The sequence below is a fragment of the Galeopterus variegatus genome, unplaced genomic scaffold (genome assembly GCF_000696425.1).
Source record: "Galeopterus variegatus unplaced genomic scaffold, G_variegatus-3.0.2 Scaffold148, whole genome shotgun sequence".
NCBI classification, from domain to species: Eukaryota; Metazoa; Chordata; class Mammalia; order Dermoptera; family Cynocephalidae; genus Galeopterus; species Galeopterus variegatus.
Window position 1 is genome coordinate 198,272 of NW_007726259.1, and position 18,850 is coordinate 217,121.

The 18,850-nt window shown below is 37.4% G+C and overlaps 1 protein-coding gene across 1 annotated transcript in view; it reads left to right on the forward strand.

Moving 5' to 3' along the window:
- LOC103606978 (mRNA-capping enzyme-like) overlaps window positions 1-13,601 on the forward strand; it is a gene marked incomplete at its 5' end in the record, with an annotated part of 205,564 nt that extends 191,963 nt beyond the window's left edge. The window contains 2 exons of the mRNA XM_008591541.1: window positions 9,501-9,624; window positions 10,964-13,601. Coding sequence (XP_008589763.1) covers window positions 9,501-9,624; window positions 10,964-11,127 — 288 coding nt within the window. The remainder of the gene's footprint in view (window positions 1-9,500; window positions 9,625-10,963) is intronic.
- Between the last annotated feature and the right edge of the window lie 5,249 nt (window positions 13,602-18,850).

Consider the following 18,850-nt stretch of genomic DNA (forward strand, 5'->3'; position numbering starts at 1 on the left):
TTAGGGAGTATGATGCAGATAATTTATTGTAATCATTTTCAAACTTTCAATATCTTTTCAGAGGTTTTTGATATCCCCAGTACCTGGAGCTGATGAGGCAGATTTTAGATAAATCCATTGTGAATATCTTTCAAGGAGTACATAGAGACACAAAATAGAACCCTAGGGTTCTGTGCAGTGTTATTATCATTCTATATTTGTGTAATGCCTTTGTCAATAACTCCAAGATTTCTCTTTCAAAGAAGAAATATGGTTGTTGAAAAGCATGTATAAAAATAGAATGATTGTGTATGGTGAGGAATAAAAGAATGACTCTAAACGGCCAATTGGACATACTGAATGCAGGCTACAGCTGCTGTGGTCAGAAGGTCTTAGTGAGAATCTGCATTGACTTGAGGTACAGACTTGTAAAAAGGAATCCTGGAAGCTTTGTTTGCTCCTGATCACCACAAGAACATTTTCACTAAACCAAGTAGTTCTGTGTACCTAAACCTAATGATTCAAAGGTTGTGTGCGTCTATATGCTTTTGTGCTTTATAAGTGTCGCTAAAGCAAATTGAGTCATTTTAAAGGACAAAGATCTCTAGAAGATCAAAAAGGAAGAACCTCAGCATATTGTTGGTATTCTAAGTGGCAGGCAGAACAGGAAGGAAATCTTCATTTATTATTTAATTATTTTGTTCTACTGCCACATACCCACATACATCTATCTGGAGGACAGTTCTCCTGAGGCCTCTACCCTTTGAGAAGGGATAGTTGAATAATTGAGTTTAATATGGGTGAGAGAAAGGAGATAAAAGTTATATGTAATCAGCACACATTGCTAAAGGAATTTTTAAAAATGAAACGTTGGATCCAGATTGTTAGCAAGTTATAAAGTAAATGAAGGACTCATTTAAGTAAGTTTGAGCTATACATTGATGTCTTAATGAATTGCCTTGCTCAAATATTAGCTTCAGTATATTGTGAACTTTGTTAAACATGGATATTTAATGATCATTAAAATAATTTGTTAGGTGTTTATTACTGCCAGAGTAGGTAGACCATTTATCAAGTTCAATATGACAAATATACTTCATGAATTATTTGCATTGGTTGTGTGACAGACATCTTAAAAAATGAGCAATGTCAGATGACTATCATTGTACTTATAACTATTTATAAAGAGAAAAATGCATATTACGTATTAGCCTCCTGCCCATATTAATGGTACATTGTAAAGTTTCCCTTGATTGTGTATTGGTTTTATTATCCCAAGCATGCAATGAATCCATGATGTGCTCATAATTCCCATCATGCTTGGTACTAAACAGACAGGGAGGCAATATATTGTACCATAAAGTTTGGCACTCTATTTAGTAAGTCATTACCATTACTTCACCTCACCTCACTTTACCTGGCAGAGCCTCCTATTTTGTCCACGTGCCCTTTTCCTTTTGCTAGTCATGCCCATGGAAAGGTTATTCAATCTAATAATGGCTTCTCATTTGGTCCAGAAATCAGACAAAAGCTTTGCAGCTGTGAAATGCAGCCCATTTTAAAATTAACCTATTGTAAATCCTTAATGATCTAGAAATTCTGCAATTTGCTATGATTTGTGGTTTGTGCTGCAACTAGAATAGCAAATAGCAGAGATGATGCAGGTCCGAATGATATGCATTTGGAAAGTAAGAGAAAAGAAACTTGACAGATATTGTGCTTTATTCAAGCCAATATGTTATGTCCTCCTGCCCTTCATTAGTCACAAGTTACTTTGTCTCCTACCCATGGACTCTCCCAAGTGGAACGTAATCCTGGGAAATAATTACTGAAATTACAGTGTATTGTACAAAAACTAAAATCGTCCTTAAGCGTGAGCCTATCTTTGCCTCCTTTAATACTTTTTCAACGTAGAGCCTAAATTCTTAGGGAAGAGGAGGGCGTACGTTTTTGATTCATGAAGACCTAGAATTTGAATTTTGATGATAAAACAAATCAGCTCTGTATCTTTATGCAAGTTACTTAAACTCTCAGGCTTCTGTTTCCACATCTGGAAATCTCACTGGGTTCTTGTACAGATTAAATTAGATGCTGTGTCAGAGAACCTCGTAGGGATACGATACATTTCTCCACCACTTACTATCTATTAAACCCTGATCAAATTACTTAACACCTCTGTGCCTCTGTTTCTCTGTCTGTAAAATGGGGATACTAATAATACCTACTTTCTAGGATTGTTGTGAAGATTAAATAAATTAATTCATGTACAGCACTTATAACAGTACTCAACACCTGGTTAAGTATTTAGTAATTATTAACCATTCTGGTTGACAGACAGTAAATTGATAGTCAACAAATAACTTACAAAACAATAATAGATAATGTAAAGGAAAGGTGTAGGGTGCGCTCAGACAATTTGTAAGAGCTAGAAAGATAAGCAGTGGCTATGTCATTTAGTGCTCTGCAATGGGAAGCCATTGACAAGGAATGAGATGATTGGATTTACTTTTTTTTAAATTGACATGTTTCTTATGTTTCTTTTTTTGTTTCAATTCACCTTTTAAAATTTTCATATGACAAATATACTCCTTTTGGTATACAGTATTATGAGCTTAGAAAAATGCATACAGACATTTAGCCACCACTAGAATCAAGACACAGAACAATTCCATCACCCCCCAAAAAGTTCAACATGACCTCCCTTTGTAATCAGTCACCTCCCCCACACCCAAACAAGGCAACCACTGATCTGTTTCCTGTTTCCATAATTTTGCCTTTTCAAGTATATCATGTAGATGGAGTCACATACTCTGTAGCTTTTAAAGTTTAGCTTCTTTAATTTAGTGCAATGAATTTGGAATTCATCCATGTTATTGTATTTATCAATAGTTCTTATTCCTGGGTAGTATTTCATTGTATGTTAGTACCGCAATTTGTTTATCTGGTCATGAGCAGAAAGACATTTAAGTTGGTTCCAGTTTTGGATGCTGATGAATAAAATTATTGTAAACATTTTATTCAGGTTTCTATGTGAACATATATTTTCATTTCTTTTGGGTAAAATACCTAGAAGTGAGATTGCTGGCTCTATAGTAAGTGTATGTTTAACTTTGTAAAGAAACTACCAAACTGTTTTCCAAAGTGGTTATTCCATTTTACATTCCCATCAGCAATGTATGAGAGTTCAGTTGGTTTGCATTGCCATCAGCACTTGATATTGTCAATGTTTTTAATTTTAGACATTCTAATAGGTATATAGTGGTATCTCTTTGTGATTTTAATTGGCATTTCCCTAATGACTAATGATTTTGAACATATTTTTACGTGCTTATTTTCCATTCATATATCTTCTTTGGTGAAGTGTCTGTTAAAATCTTTTGCTCATATATTTAATCGAGTTATTTTCATATTATCGAGTATTAAGATTTTTTTATATATTCTTGATACAAGCCCTTTGTTAGATATGTGATTTACAAATATTTTATCCTAATCTATGTCATGTATTTTCATTCTCTTAACAATATCTCTAGAGAGCATAAGTTTAAAATTTTGATACAGTTTAATACTATATCAGTTTTTTTTTTAATGGATCATGTTTTTGGTGTTGTTTCTAATAAATCTTGCCTAACCCTTGGTCACAAAGATTTTCTTCTATGATTTCTTTTAGAAGTTTTATAGTTCTTAGTTTTATGTTTAGATATACTTTCCATTTTGAGTTAAATTTTGTGTAAGGTGAATGATATGGGTTGAGGTGCATATTTTGCATATGGATATCCTATTGTTCCAGCACCATTTGTTGAAAAGATTATCCTTTCTCCATTGCATTGCATTTCCTTTGCACTTTTGTCAAATATCAATTTATATTACATTTATGGATCTATTTGTGAGCTCTCTATTCGATTTCACTGACCCATATGTGGCTCTGCTTACCAGTACCACACTGTTTTGATTACTGTAGATTTACACTAAGTCTTAAAATCAGTTAGGGTCACTTCTCCTACTTTGTTCTTTTTAAATTTGTTTTGGTTGTTCTAGTTTCCTTGGCCTTCCATATAAAGTTTAGAATCAGTTTGCCAATATCTATTTAAAAATCCTGTTGGGATCTTACCTGTGGTTATGTTAAACCTATAGATCACTTTGGGAAGAATTAACATCTTAACAATATTTAATCTTCCAATTGATGAGCATGGTATATCTATCCATTTATAAGATCCTCTTTGATTTCTTTTTTTTTTTTTTATCAGTAGTTTGTAGTTGTCAGTACACAGATCCTGCTTTATTTATTTATTTATTTATTTATTTATTTTTGGTTTATACCTAAGTATTTCATGTTTTTTAGTTTTTTAGTTTTTTTTTTTTTTTGTCCTTTTCGAGACCGGCCGTACCGCGCTCAGCCAGTGATTGCACTGGTCATCCCTATATAGGACCCGATATCAGTAGTTTGTAGTTGTCAGTACACAGATCCTGCTTTATTTATTTATTTATTTATTTATTTTTGGTTTATACCTAAGTATTTCATGTTTTTTAGTTTTTTAGTTTTTTTTTTTTTTTTGTCCTTATCGAGACCGGCCGTACCGCGCTCAGCCAGTGATTGCACTGGTCATCCCTATATAGGACCCGAACCCACAGCGGGAGCGCTGCTGCGCTCCCAGTGCCGCACTCTCCCGAGTGCGCCACGGGCTTGGCCCGTTTTTTAGTTTTAAGAGTTGTAAATGATATCTTTAAATTTTTAAATTTCCAGTTGTTCATTGCTAGTATATAGAAATACAGTTGGTTTAGAATTTACATATTCTGTATCTATTTATGTATGTATTTAATATACTTGTATTCTGCAACCTTAAATTTATCAATTCTAGAGCTTTTTTTGTAGATTCCTTCTGTGTAAATAATCATGTCATCTATGAATACAGTCTTATTTCTCCCTTTCCGACCTGTATGTCTTTTATTTGTTTTTCTTTAAGTAAGGGAATGACTTGATTGAACTGACATTTTTCAAAAATAAATCTGACTTTCATGTAAAGAATTGATAGGACGGGGAAGTGTAGAAGAGACCAAAGGAAACTGTTGCAGGAATCTGAGAGACAGTGACGGCTTGGCCTATGCTATGTAAGTAAAAGAAGGGACAGATAAACATATTTACAACATATTTTGGAGGTAGAATCAGTAGGCCCTGGTAATGAATTAAATAATGAGAAAAAATAAGAGGAAGGGATCAGGAGGACATCAAGATTTCTGTCATGAGGAACTGGGTGAATGGAGTTGCCATTTATTAAGATGGAGAAGACAGACTACCCTTCCAAGTTGGCAGAATAGACGGTCCCCAGTGTCACCCTGTCCCACAATCAACCAAACTACAACTATTAAAGAGAGCAACAACTACCAAGCTGGAGTTGCTAGAGTTCAAGGGAAGAGGAGGAGAGACCTATGGAGTTCGTAACGGTGGGAGAAGCTACCATGAGAGAAAGAAAGGACCGCTTCAACCATTTTGAGCCCCTGTCACTTCAAGGATGGCGCTGGTAAGCACACAGAGCAAGAGCTGGCAAAAGCCGCATCTGTGCCCTTTGTATGAAGTTACTTGGAGGCTGCAGGGGAGAAGAGGGTATTGGTGACCCCCAGGCCAGCTAGACCACTACTGAGTTTGTGGACCCACATAGGAGCAAGGGGCCATAGACAACTGAAAAAAGGAGCCACTCAAAGGCCAGTGAGATATCGCAAGGGTCTGGTGGATGACCCACCCCATGGGAAGTGTTTGGAATGTGGGGTGTGGGGTAGATTGGCCCACTGGGGGAACATTGGGGCATAGCACGGACAGCTGATCTGCCCTCCAATCAATGCAGGACCACTCAGTGGAGACTGATCAGGAATATAGAACTGCAGGGGGTGAAGTTTGCTGAAAAGACTCAGGCCCAGACCTGAGTTTCCACACAACCCAGCTGTAACGGACCTCACAAGACACGGAAGTGCTTACAAGGTCCACAATTAAAACCTCAGCTACACAAAAAGCCTTCTCCAAAGAATTAGCAGCAAAGCAACAATTTAGCTCAACCACAGGGCTCAATTGCTAGTCCCCACAGGATGTTCCCCCATTTTAGAAGTAAGCAAAGGACAGCAAATTAGTTCCAGGGCAGAGTTTAAATGGTAGGAATAGGAAATAATCCAACACAGAACTGAAAGAAAAAACAAAAAACCCACACATCAGAGACATAGTTCTGATATTCACCAGAAAAGGTCTAACACCACCAAAGAACACCTATAAAACCTAGAAGGACTGGAAGCCCCCAGGCTCCCAAGCCAGGGTGGGGAGGAGAGCCAAGCGCCTCATCCATACTCCCTTGACATCTGAATCCAGCCCAGCAATCACCAAGCAACAGCTGGAAGCGCCCCCAGCTCCTGAGCCAGGGCAGTAGGGGGTTGTGAGCCTCAGCCATGCCCTTTCCCCCATGTCTGCATCCAGCCCAGTGAAGACCACCAGTCTGCCGGTGGAAAGTGCCTCAAGTTCCCAAGCCAGGGCAATAGGGGGCTGAGGGCCTCAGCCATACCCCCCTGATGTCCACATCGAGCCCATTGATGACCACCAAGCAGCTGATAGAAGTGCCCCAGCCAAGGTCGGGGGGGCCTCAGGCCTCAGCCACAGCCCCTACAACGTCCACATCCAGCCCAGAGATGACCAAGCCACAGATGGAAGCTCCCCGGGCTCCCAGGGTGGTTGTGGGGGTGAGGGTCTCAGCCATGCTGCACCCACCCCCTCCCCAAGTCGCATCTGGCCCAGCCACTATCGAGCCACCACCAGAAGCCCCCTGGACTCCCCTGCCAGAGTGAGAGAAGTGCCACGGGCCTTGACCGTGTCCCCTGCCCCCCACTTTATCCACTTCCTCTTCCCCTCTCCTCCTTCCCTTCACCTGCTCCACAACATCTTAGAATGTAATAATAATAATAATAATAATAAATTAATTTTTTTAAAAAGATGAAGATGGGAAGAAATAGATTTGGAAGAAGATGAAGAGTTGAGTTTTGAACATGTTGGGTTTGAGAAGTTTACAGAACATTCAGATAAAGGTGTCAAATAGCTGGAATGTGTGTGTGTTTGTGTGTGTATATAAAAGTTTATATGTAGGGTATAATAGGAGGAGTTTGGGAATGAGTCAGATATATGAGGGACAAAGGCTTGTAAAGACATTCTTTATTTTCAGTTGCATTGCTTTTACACCTTCAGTATGCCAAGATCGTAAGATCTTGTTTACCTTGGGCCTTTGGGCACATTGTTAATCACTTTCTGAAGTGTGTGTCTCCCTCCCTCCTCTCACCCACTCTCCCTTCCTGCTTCCCTGCCTCCCTTCTTCCCTTCTTCCCTTCTGTAAGCTAGCTTTTTATCATCCTGTAATGTAAGTCTTACCTTAAATGTCATTTCCTCAGACTACCCCACCTAAAACCAGTTATCTTTCTCCTTGCATTAGTCTCTGTTACACATTCTCTTTTCTTCATAGACCTTATCATACTTTGTAATTATTTATTCATTTATTGTCTGTCTTTCACACTATACTGCATTCCAAAGGGCAGGGACTGTGCCTATCTTGTTCACTGTCGTGTCACCAGTACACAACCCTGCACCTGGCATGTGACTGCTCAATAATATTTGTCAAATGGTAGGAAAGATAGGTCTAGAGCTCAGGAAACATGGCAAATAGATAAAAATCTGGGATCTAAAGCTAAGAAGTAAATAAAATTGCTAGAGAAAGAACCTTGAGGACATTATGCTAAGTGAAACAAGCCATTCACAAAAGGACAAATACTGTGTGATTCTACTCATATGAAGTATCTAAAGTAGTCAAAATTACAGAAATAGAATAGAAGGGTGGTTACCAAAGTCTGGGGGGTGGGGGGGTTAGCATTTAGTGGGTATAGAGTTTCAGGTTGCAAGATGATAAAGTTCTAGAGATCTATTGCACAACAATGTGAATATACTGAACACTACTGAACAGTTACTTAAAAGTGATTAAGATGGTAAACAATATTACTTGTTTTTTAACCAGTTTTTGAAAAGCAACATTTCATTTCCTAATTTTATATTCAATTAACTATTTTACAAATTGTCTACCATGTGCCAGGCACTTTCATTTATTATTCTTCCAGTTACCCAGTAAAGTAGGAACTTCTTTGCCCGTTTTAGAAGTTAGAAAACAGAGACTATAAAAGGTTAGAAATATATTTCTGTTAGACCCTACATATAGTATAACACAAATGTAGTTATCTAACTGAATCAGTTGCCCAATACTTGGATATAGATAATGTATCAAAAGTAAAAGTAGGTGAGTCCCTAGCAAGCAAGGCAGGGGAGTTGAGACTAGAATAATGAATATTTGAGAATAAGTTTAGCAAGTTTGCTAAGTGGAAAATCACTTTTTGGAAGTAGGTCTAGTTCCAGAACCACTGAATGTTTTGGACCTGTTGGATTTATTGAAAACGTAAAAAGTCCAATCAAATGTAATATTCATTAGGTAAAAGGAATACAATTTGAAAGTTTTTAAGAAGATACACACTGCCTAATATGTGAATTGAAATATGTGAATTGAAAGCATCTTTTAAAAATTTGCCTCCTTCATATTCCTAGGTAGTAGTGAATATGTGGGTAGAAAAATTAGAGCATTTCAAATAATGCTAATGAAGTTAAGTGATTGCAATCTACCATATTGTGAGGAAAAGTTGTTAGCTGTGAAAGATGAGGATAGAATTAAAATATTACCATGACTGGCATTTGATTTGAAAACTGCAAAGATAAGCTTAGGTTCCTATTTATGAAAACCATCCTTACAGCCTGATGAAAAATCTTTTAATAGGTTCTGTAGTTACCATGGATACTTGTTAGCTTTGATAGAGTAAGTTGTAATCCATATTAAATCGTCTAGGGTGAAGAACCCAGAAGACTTACCAACTAAAGTAAAAGGTAGCTTTATTTCAAAATTCACGTTAGTTTGGAGATGGAAAGGGTAAATAGCTTAAATATTAGACTTTTGAAAAGCAATTTAGTTAGGATGCACATGGAGACTTTTGCCTAAATTTCATCCTAGTGTTTACTTTTGATGTGTAACTTTTTTTTTTTAATTAGTAAAGAGAATTTCTTAATTTTTGACATAGGAATTTAGATGGTGAGACTATTCTGAAAGTTGATGAAACCAAAGCACATATTCAATTTCTGAAAGCCATAGAGACACAGACAGTATTTATTGAAGGCATTGGACCCTGTGATAACATATTTGCATTTGGCCCAGAAGTGGCTGATTTCTGCTTAGCTTCTTTTAATTGTTATATATTGACAGCTGTTTTCATGACTATTTACAAAACGTCGGATAAATGAGCATGTGTGCACCATATCTTTAGGTTTGATTAGACACTTCAGATGACAAAGAGCTCTGCATGAAGAGTTACTGAGGTGTTTTTGGCATTTCCTAATATGTCTGTCACATAGTGGAAGTGAAAGCCTTTTAAATGATTTAAATATTTTCCTCAATTATCTTTTAAAACAGGTGACAAAAGAGCTAAAACAGTATGACAACAAAATTATAGAATGCAAATTTGAGAACAACAGCTGGGTCTTCATGAGACAGAGAACAGACAAAAGTTTTCCTAATGCCTACAACACTGCCATGGGTGAGTATGACAACCTACCAGTGCTTCTTACATTAAAAAAAAAAGGTGTTAGAACCAAAATGTGCTTTGTTGTTCCGCTTGTTGGGGCATAGAGTCATTTGGACCTCATACCTGTTTGTGTCAGGTCTGTACCCTGTTTGACTTCAGACATCTTGTAGGTTCTCCCGTCTAAACTGGTGGACTTGTGCCCATGCATCCAAAAGAGAAGTTTAAAGGGCAGGATACTGGGCTTTATCCAAGTTGAATTTATCGAACAACAACAACAAAAGCCATGATAATTTCAGATCTGTTCAAAACTATAAAAATCATTGTTTGCCAGATGGTAAAAGACAAAATTAGAAGGGGAAAATGTAATTTCTAGCTCCTAAAATAGCTTTACAAACAATGAAGAACAAAGTAGATGAAAATCATTAAGAAAAAAACCAAAATCTGCTGTGCTATTCTTCAGAGTGTTCTTTGGGTACAATGTGAATGCTTTGGGAATTCAGAATAGTATGTTTCTTTCATGGGGAACAACATGAATTAATTGAAGTTTATTAGGTGCATGACTACTAGTACCAGTTGCTTCCCTAGATTGTATTTTTAGTGGAGTTGAAAAAGATAGAAACCAAGATTAAAGATTAATAGAATTGTGTGCTTTTAGAGTGCTCAGTTGATGGTGATGATAATCATATGATAAGCTTATGAGAAAATTGCCAGTTTAGGTTTTGTAGTTTAAAAGTTACTGTTGTACATTTAGGGGTTCTTTTTGGTTCTACCATCCATGTTTAGAAAGATTACTTAATTTCAAAAGTAGGATGATTAAAACAGTGTCTTTTCTTCCCAAACCAAATAAGGACTGGTACTAAATTTTGATCACTTAAGAAAAAATGCTTTATTTATTAGGCAATTTTGTTATATCTTATTTCAAATAAGTTATTAAAATAGCATGCAACGAAGCCTCCCTACTCAATAGGAATGATGGCTGGTGCCATGATGTATGTTTCAGAGTGGACATTTTCTGTAGAAGTTTTAGTTGAATATGGACTATAGTACCATATTAAAATCCCATAAAAACTGTTTTGGAGGGATAGAAAACCATAGTGAAGATGTGCTTATAACGCAAATACTTAAAAGTTTTGGTTTAAGATAAATACTACAGGAAAGAGTAGCCACTAGAAAGCTATTTATTTTGGGGGCAGGGGAAGAAGGAGATTAGTTTAAATCTGAAGCATGTCACGCAAATCAGTAAAATGGAAGTGTTTAGCATATTGGGATGAAAACCTTTCTCATAAGCCTGTGGTGAGTCAGCTGCTATAATTAACCCTCACATGAAACATGTGTCTCCCTTTGTCCACAGCTGTGTGCAACAGCATCTCAAACCCTGTCACCAAGGAGATGCTGTTTGAGTTCATCGACAGATGTGCTTTGGCTTCTCAAGGACAGAAGCGAAAGCATCATCTGGACCCTGACATGGAGCTCATGCCACCACCACCTCCCAAAAGACTGCACCCTTCAACCTAAGACCTGCTTCTGGCTTCAGGGTTAAGAGGAAAGATGAGTGAGAAAAAATGCTGTTGCCCCATTTTTGCAGCCAGAGAAATTAAAAAATGAGTATGGCTTGATGTTGTTACATATTTGAATTTTATTAAAAAAAGAAAGGTATTGTAGCCAGCCTGTAAATATTTGATGCGTTTGTTTCTTGAGTGCTACAATACATCATGGACTTAAACATTTTATTTATATTTGATAAACAGCCTTACCTTATGGAATCTGAAGATTGAAATATCCAAAGGTTTAAACAAGATTGAAATCAATGAAAAAGAGGCCTTGTTTATATATGGGTAACTTTCACATTTAATTTATAAAGTTAGCAGTCTGCAACTGTGAGCCCATAAGACAAACTGTATCTTTTAGAAGTTGTATTTCAACTGTGGCAAATTTTCCTTTTAAAAATATTAGGCAATTGCATTAAACATTCTTGCTATAATTTATCATGGATTCCCTACATTTCTGAGATTCCTGTTTTCAAGGACAAATGACAGAGTTGTTAAGTATTGTACTATATTAAACAACTCCGTTTGGTTTATATCATTTTAATAAGTTTTTTTGGAAATGTTAAAGTAAAAAAGTAAAGCTTCATTTTTGTGAATTTCATTGTTTCTAAAGGAAGTATTTTGAGTATTTTCATCTGTTTCTATTGTCTGAACTATGATATCAGACATCCAGTGTGTCCATTCTTCCAGTGAGTTATTTCATGGAACTTGTCCATTTTGAGTTATTTCATGGAACTTGGATATTCACCACCAGGCCTTTTATGTGTTGTTCTCCTGGGGGACTTTTCTTTTTTTTAAATGCCAGGGCTACTTCTGCTTTACCTCAGTGGTATCAGCACATTGTCAATTTCATTAAAACACACAACTCACTGTGATCTATGGGAGAGATATCAAATACAAACAATACTGTGTTGTTCCCTCCAACAAAATGGCAAAGGAGATGCCACCTGACTCCTTTGATTAGAAGGGAATGTCAGTGGAATAGAATGCTGTCACCAGAAAATGTTCTCCCACTGCTAGATAAATGCAGAGGCAAAGCAAAGACATTTGTAAGAACTAAACATCAAGGAAATCAAAACTTTTATTTTCAAGGTCAGAATTCTATCTGTATTCTATTCTGGGGATGTTATTTCTGTTATACATCCAAATTTTAAAATGTTTACTGATAGATAATAGATTTAAAGGGCAGCTAATTGGTCATCTGCCATTGTTGAGAAACTATGTTCCAATTGGTTTGTGAAGGAACTCTGAGAATTAGCTGATTAAAGGCTAATCTATTTATTTTTAGAGGTACAGGTTTTAAGTATGTGTATGTAAAACAAATTTTCATGATCTCAATTTTGTATATGTAAGTATATGCAATAGTGTATATTCTTCTACCGATGCAATCAGACATGAAAATCCAAATGAGTTACCTAGTAGACTGAGTATTTGACAGGATTTCTATATGACATAGCACAGATTAACCAAAAATGTATTTATATTCACCTGAGTTTTAATGTTTTTAGACAAAGTTTTTTCCTGCTTTGCTTTTCTATAGGAAATACTAGAGTCATGCTTGGGCTTTTTCCTTTATTGTTCCCAAGTTATGAAATATAAAGTGAATTTATCCGAGATGCCATGTTAATATTTTTTTCTAGAGTGCTTTTGTGCATTTGGGCGCTAAAGGGATTAAAACACCTAACTGCCACAATGATTGTTGAAAGAGGGAAATTTCTCAAGGTTCCATAGTGTCTTTTACAAAGAGGATCTAAATAAAAATGCCTGTGCAATTCCAAATAGTCTGATGCCTGCTTCCCCAGGATTAGTGACTTCACACAGTATGTTGCTTTCTTCCAAGCCTGTGTAAAGGCAGAGCCCTTTTGCAGATATAACAACAAGCTTTTCCCAATGATCTTTAATGGAGTTAAAATGTTTATGTTAATTGTAACCTTTTAAAGGAGTTATGCGAAAAAAGCATCTCATTTTTAATACACCCAGATATTTTCTCCTTGTCTTTGTGCATTTTAGCAAAAATTAATTTTCTTAATTTATCCTTTCCTTTCAATTACAGCGAAGTCTAATAGTTGGCCTTATAAGTAGATCCTATTTAGCTCTTGAACACACTAGCATCTACAGTATCATAAAAAGTCATTTAGAAGGTCAGAGGGGAAATCTAGAGTCAGGGCTTGGGACATCATGAAGGAAATGCTTCCCTTCTCAGCTCACTTCACAATAACTATTTTCTGAGACTGAAGTTTTTTAGATAGGAATAAGAAAACTTCACTTTCTTGAGTTATCAATTGTAAGAGCTTTTGCTTTTTGTTTGGAAAAGGTGGGGAAGACTCTACTGCCTGGATGGTTACATTTGCTTTCTGTGAAATGCTCAGAAAATGTCAGGACATTCCTTCTCTGATTGTGTGTCAGTGCATATTATAATAAAACTACTGATTTAAAATAACAGAAAGTCTATCTACTTCGATTTACTAGTTATGCTTTTGTGTCCCTTCTATTGCTGGCATCATATCCTGCTGCTGTCAGCCACACCCAGTATAATCCGTCTGGTTTTCTTGTGCTCTAGAGATTAGCATAAAGACAGGAAATTATCCATTTTTCTTCCCAAGAAAGAAACTGAGAAATTTGATTGACATGGGGAGATGTAGTTTGAACCTTTTATTTTTGAAGTGTAGGGGAGTGGGGGAAACACATGATGTTTTTAATATTTCTGTTCATCTACCAAAAAGTTCATGGACAATGTGTATTATGAAAAAACTATGCATGGATTGCAAAATTTTTTTAAACCAAAATAAGCTCATCTTAACTTGTTATAATGTATCCGAACAGGATTTAGTTTGAGGCACTAAGAAAGATAAGACTTCAGTTTGAAAAGAGCCCCTATTAGAGCAACATGTATTCTGCTAAAATTGAAGCAAGAACAAACATCAAATTTATGGTGAAACTTGGGTGGAAGAATGGTGAAATCATTGATGCTTTATGAAAAGATTATGGGAACAGTACCCCAAAGAAATCAGCATTTGTAAATGGAAAACTTGTTTTAAGAAGGTACTAGAGAATGTTGAAGATGAAGCCCCCAGCAGCAGACCATCCACATCAATTTGCAAGGAAGAAATTTATCTTGTTTGTGCCCTAATTAAGGAGGACCAATGATTAACAGCAGCAACAATAGCCAACACCATGGACATCTCAATTGGTTCAGCTTATACAGTTCTAACTGAAAAATTACAATTGAGCAAACTTTTTGCTCAGTGGGTGCCAAAACTGTTGCACCCAGATCAACTGCAGACAAGAGCAGAGCTTCCTGTGGAAGTTTTAAACAAGTGGGATCAAGATCCTGAAGCATTTTTTTGAAGAATCGTAATCAGAGATGAAACCTGGCTTTACCAGTTTGATCCTGAAGGCAAAGCCAGTCAAAGCCATGGCTATCAAGAGGTGGAAATAGTCCAGTTGAAGCAAAAGTGGACTGGTCAAGAGCAAATTTCCTGGCAGCAGTTTTTTGGGATGCTCAAGGCATTTTATTTGTTGACTTTCAGGAGGGGCAAAGAATGATAACATCTGCATATTATGCTTATTATGAGAGTGTCTGGAGAAGGTTAGCCAAAGCTTTAGCAGAAAAATACCCTGGAAAGCTTCACCAGAGAGTCCTTCCCCACCAAGGCAATGATCTTCCTCATCCCTCTAATCAGACAAGGGGAATTCTGTGAAAGTTTCAATGGGAAAATGTTAAGCATCCATCTTACAGTCCTGATTTGGTTCCTTCTATCTTTTTTGTTTCCTGATCTTAAAAAATCTTTAAAGGGCACCTATATTTCTACAGTTAATAATAATAATAATAATAATAATAATAATAATAAAAAGATTGCATTGATGTGATTAAATTCCCAGGACCCTCAGTTCTTTAGAGATGGACTAAATGGCTGGTATCACTGCTACAAAAGTGTCTTGAACTTGATGGAGCTTATGTTGAGAAATAAAGTTTCTATTTTTTGCTTTTATCTTTTAATTCCACTTGTTCACAAACTTTTTAAAAGTCCCCTTGCATGAGTAGATGTTCTGGTACATTATTTTTTAATGCATTTAATTCTTTTAGGATACTTAGCAATAAATATTCTGAAATGGTAAAGTAATGAACAACCAAATTCTGTTGATTATGCATTTTTGTAGTATGGAATTTTCCATCTTTAAATGTTTAAATGATACCACCATTTTGAACTATGCATACAGTTCTTCCCGGCAAAAAAAGAAACCTTGAAAGTCAAGAACCAAATACTCCCAAGTGGGGAAAACTCAAGTGATGGGGAAAACTCAAGTGATGGGGAAAGCTCTGGCTAGCCCACAGACAAGTTCAGACTCTGCCTCTCATTGGTTCTATGTTTTCTTTGTAGACACACACACCCTTTTTATTTTTTCATCTTTAAAATGGCAAAATTGGGCCAGATTATCAAAAGGAAACTTACCAGGTCTAACCATGATTCTTGAGTAAAAGCCAGTACTTTGTAAATCTCCTATATGCATAATAATAGCAGTATTACCATTATTGAATATTCACCAAGCACCAAGACTGTCCTAAATACACTGCTCTGTGCAGGTAGGTACCATTACTAACCTCATTTTCTGGATGAGAAATCCGAGATTAAGTAGTAAACTGAGACACTTTCTATTCCAGTTCGTAAATTTTTGCACAGTACTCTCCTAGGTGCTTTGTTGCAGTCCATGACTTTCATGGCAAAGGTCCGAAACTATTGAAGTCATTTCTTTGCTGCTAACAGGGTAATAGGCTTCAAGTACCTCTCCCCAGTATTCGGAGATGAAGTTGGGAGTAGGGAAGTAAATACATTTTCAGGACCTTGTATAACTGTTTATTTAACAATATTTAAATGTGAGTGACTAAGCAGCCATGAAGAGAAGTTTAATATTCTCATTAACATGCTAAATTCCAAAGAAATAAATAATTAAGTTACACACTGGGCCAACATTTTCCTGATTGTGGCATGATGAGCTGTCAACTCTGACACTTGGCAGATTGTTGTCAGCCTTGGCTAACCCAGATGTGCCCCTTCCCTCATCTGACTGATATCAGGTGACCACTGTGGCATGATAAGGAAGGTGGTGGTAGAGGGTCTCAAAGGAGATGCCAGCCACTCTTGTAGATTTCACGTTTCACAAAACTCAGGTTTGGGGTTGCCAACTATTTTGGCATGTAAGGACATTTAAAAAAAAATTATGTTGCCATTATTTAACAAAATGAAAGGAATCTTAACACCCAAAAAGGAAGTGGGATATATCTTAGAAGAAAGAACAGGACTTCACATAGAACAAATTTTGTTTTATGAAAGATTCACTGCATTGTTCTTTGCTTCTACATTTCCCCCCAAAGTGGTGAAGACTTTTCCGTGGACCGATGTTGGGAATCATTGCATAGGTGAAATTCCTGTCAGGGCTTTGTAACTGGGGAGGAGGGACACGGAAACCTTCAAAGCATCAGCAGGTCTTAGTCCCATAACTAAAAGTCATTTTCATAACCTGAGCTGACCATAGTAAATTACCTCACAGTGATTGATTACAGGAGTTGATTATATTGCGCCCTTGTGATACAAAGTATATAGGTGAAAAATGAAATTATTTGAATATTTTAAAATACCCAAATAGAATGAAAACCTTAGCTGTTTGAGGTGCAGAAAAAGCATAGCCAAATACAACACAGAAAAACAGCATTTGGCTTTGACAACAAATCGGACCAACAGTGTCACCAGTTTTCACAACTTGGAACTTGGTCCACAGTCGGTTTTGCTTTTAGATCACTGCCTCCGGAGTGGTCTTTCAGATCTTCAGCGCTGCTCCTGTTATCCCCTCCATTAAGAGCTCCTTGGCACATGACAGAAAGGCGCCTTGGTGATCTGTCCTCATCCTGTTTGTCTATGTTTGGATTTCGTGCCTGCCCTGTGATACAGTGGTGTCTCTCCTTGTTTCCAGAACTCTGTGCCTTCTAAGCCCAGGAACCTTTGCACATGGTGCTGCTGCTGTTTCTGCCAGAAGCCCCCAACCTCCTTTAACCTCAGGATCAGGGAAGCTTTCCTCCCATAGACAGCCTCCTAGCTCTCACACTGTATTATGGCAGTTTCCCTTGGTCTCCCCTTGAGACAATGGGCTCTAGACATAGCGGAGGGACCATGTCGTTTCTGTGACCCATAGCACAGAGCTTGACAATAGTGTACACTTGGTAGTAATTATGCAAGAGTTAAAACGCTGTCTTGTGCTATTGTCCCCCTCAGTTTAGCCACGTATGAACATTTTTTGTGTGTGTCACTCTAGCTTTCTCACCATAATAGAAGCACTGATAACATCTCTTGTTTCATAAGAATTTCTTCAGAGGCCAACTCTCATGCATCTTGTATTTAATCCTGATTAGAAGTGTCTGCTCTTGCTTTTTTTGCACTGAAGGGAAACTTCTCAGCAGGAAGGATCCTAGGAAAGTGTTCTGGTTTCCCTGTGATACACTCTGAGGGAGGTATAAAGGAAGTAATGTTTTTAATGACATCTTATTTTTTAGTACAATTTCACCAAACTTGCCATTTCTTAAACTAGAAGGCTCATTCTCCCCACCTACCCATTCCTACCCAATTTCTGATGTTTTCAAAGAGAAATCCTTTAGTCAATGCCGAGGCTTCTCAGTTTTAAAAATAAATTCCAACCCATGATCCGTTAGAATGACTTGGTACGTCTGGCCTTGTCTTTTCAAGTGGGAAAGGCAGGCAAAATATACTATTCTTGTTGCTGCTACCGAATGCTATCATGCAGGATCTAAAGGAATAAGAAACTTCACAGCTTCTGTAGAAGTTCTGCTTCCCTTCTGAAAGCTGCCAGGGGAACATTGTATCGTTTTGATCTATAGTATAAACACACAGTGTGCTCTGATACACATTGAAGATGAGGGATACAGAGACCCAAATTGAACCCACCGCAACCAAAGCTCTCCTATAAGAAAATTCCTGAAAATATTTCCTGTAGGTACAGGCCGAACACCTGGAGACCTCATGTGCAATTGGGATGATGCAGGAGGTGGGAGGTGATCTAGGCCTTGGTGGATGGGTGGGTTGGGTGGGGCAGGGAGGCGTGGGCAGTGAGGGCAGGGCAGGGTGCGATGGAGGGGTTTGTCCAGAGCTGTAATCACTCAGTTAAACTCACAAGCCGACTGACTGCCCTTGACCCTTGATCTCCCTCTAGCTACTGACCCATTTCTCTGTCCCCGTTTCCTGCAGAATTCCTTGAAGGAGTTGGTTGCACTTGTCTGCTCCACTTCCTTCCCTCCTGGTCTCTCTTGAACCTGCTCATCTCCACGGAGGCTGTTCTCATCGCTACCACCAGTGCCTTCTACAGGGTCAAATGTACAACTTAGCAGAATTTGACCATTTCTCACTCCCTCTTTTTTTTTTTTTTTTCACTCTTTTTAATGGGAAATTTCAAACATATACAAAAGTAAAGAAAATGGCAAAATAAACTCCCATTTATACAGACTCAGCAATGATCAGTTAATGATAATTCCTATTTATTTCCGCGCTGACCAGTCCATGCACATATGCACTCAATTGTTTTAAAACAAATCATAGACTACTCCCTCCTTGTTGAACCCCTTTTGCACTTGTCTTTCTGGTCACTGTAGTCTCTTGGTTTTCTTTTCTTTTACCTAAGGGCTG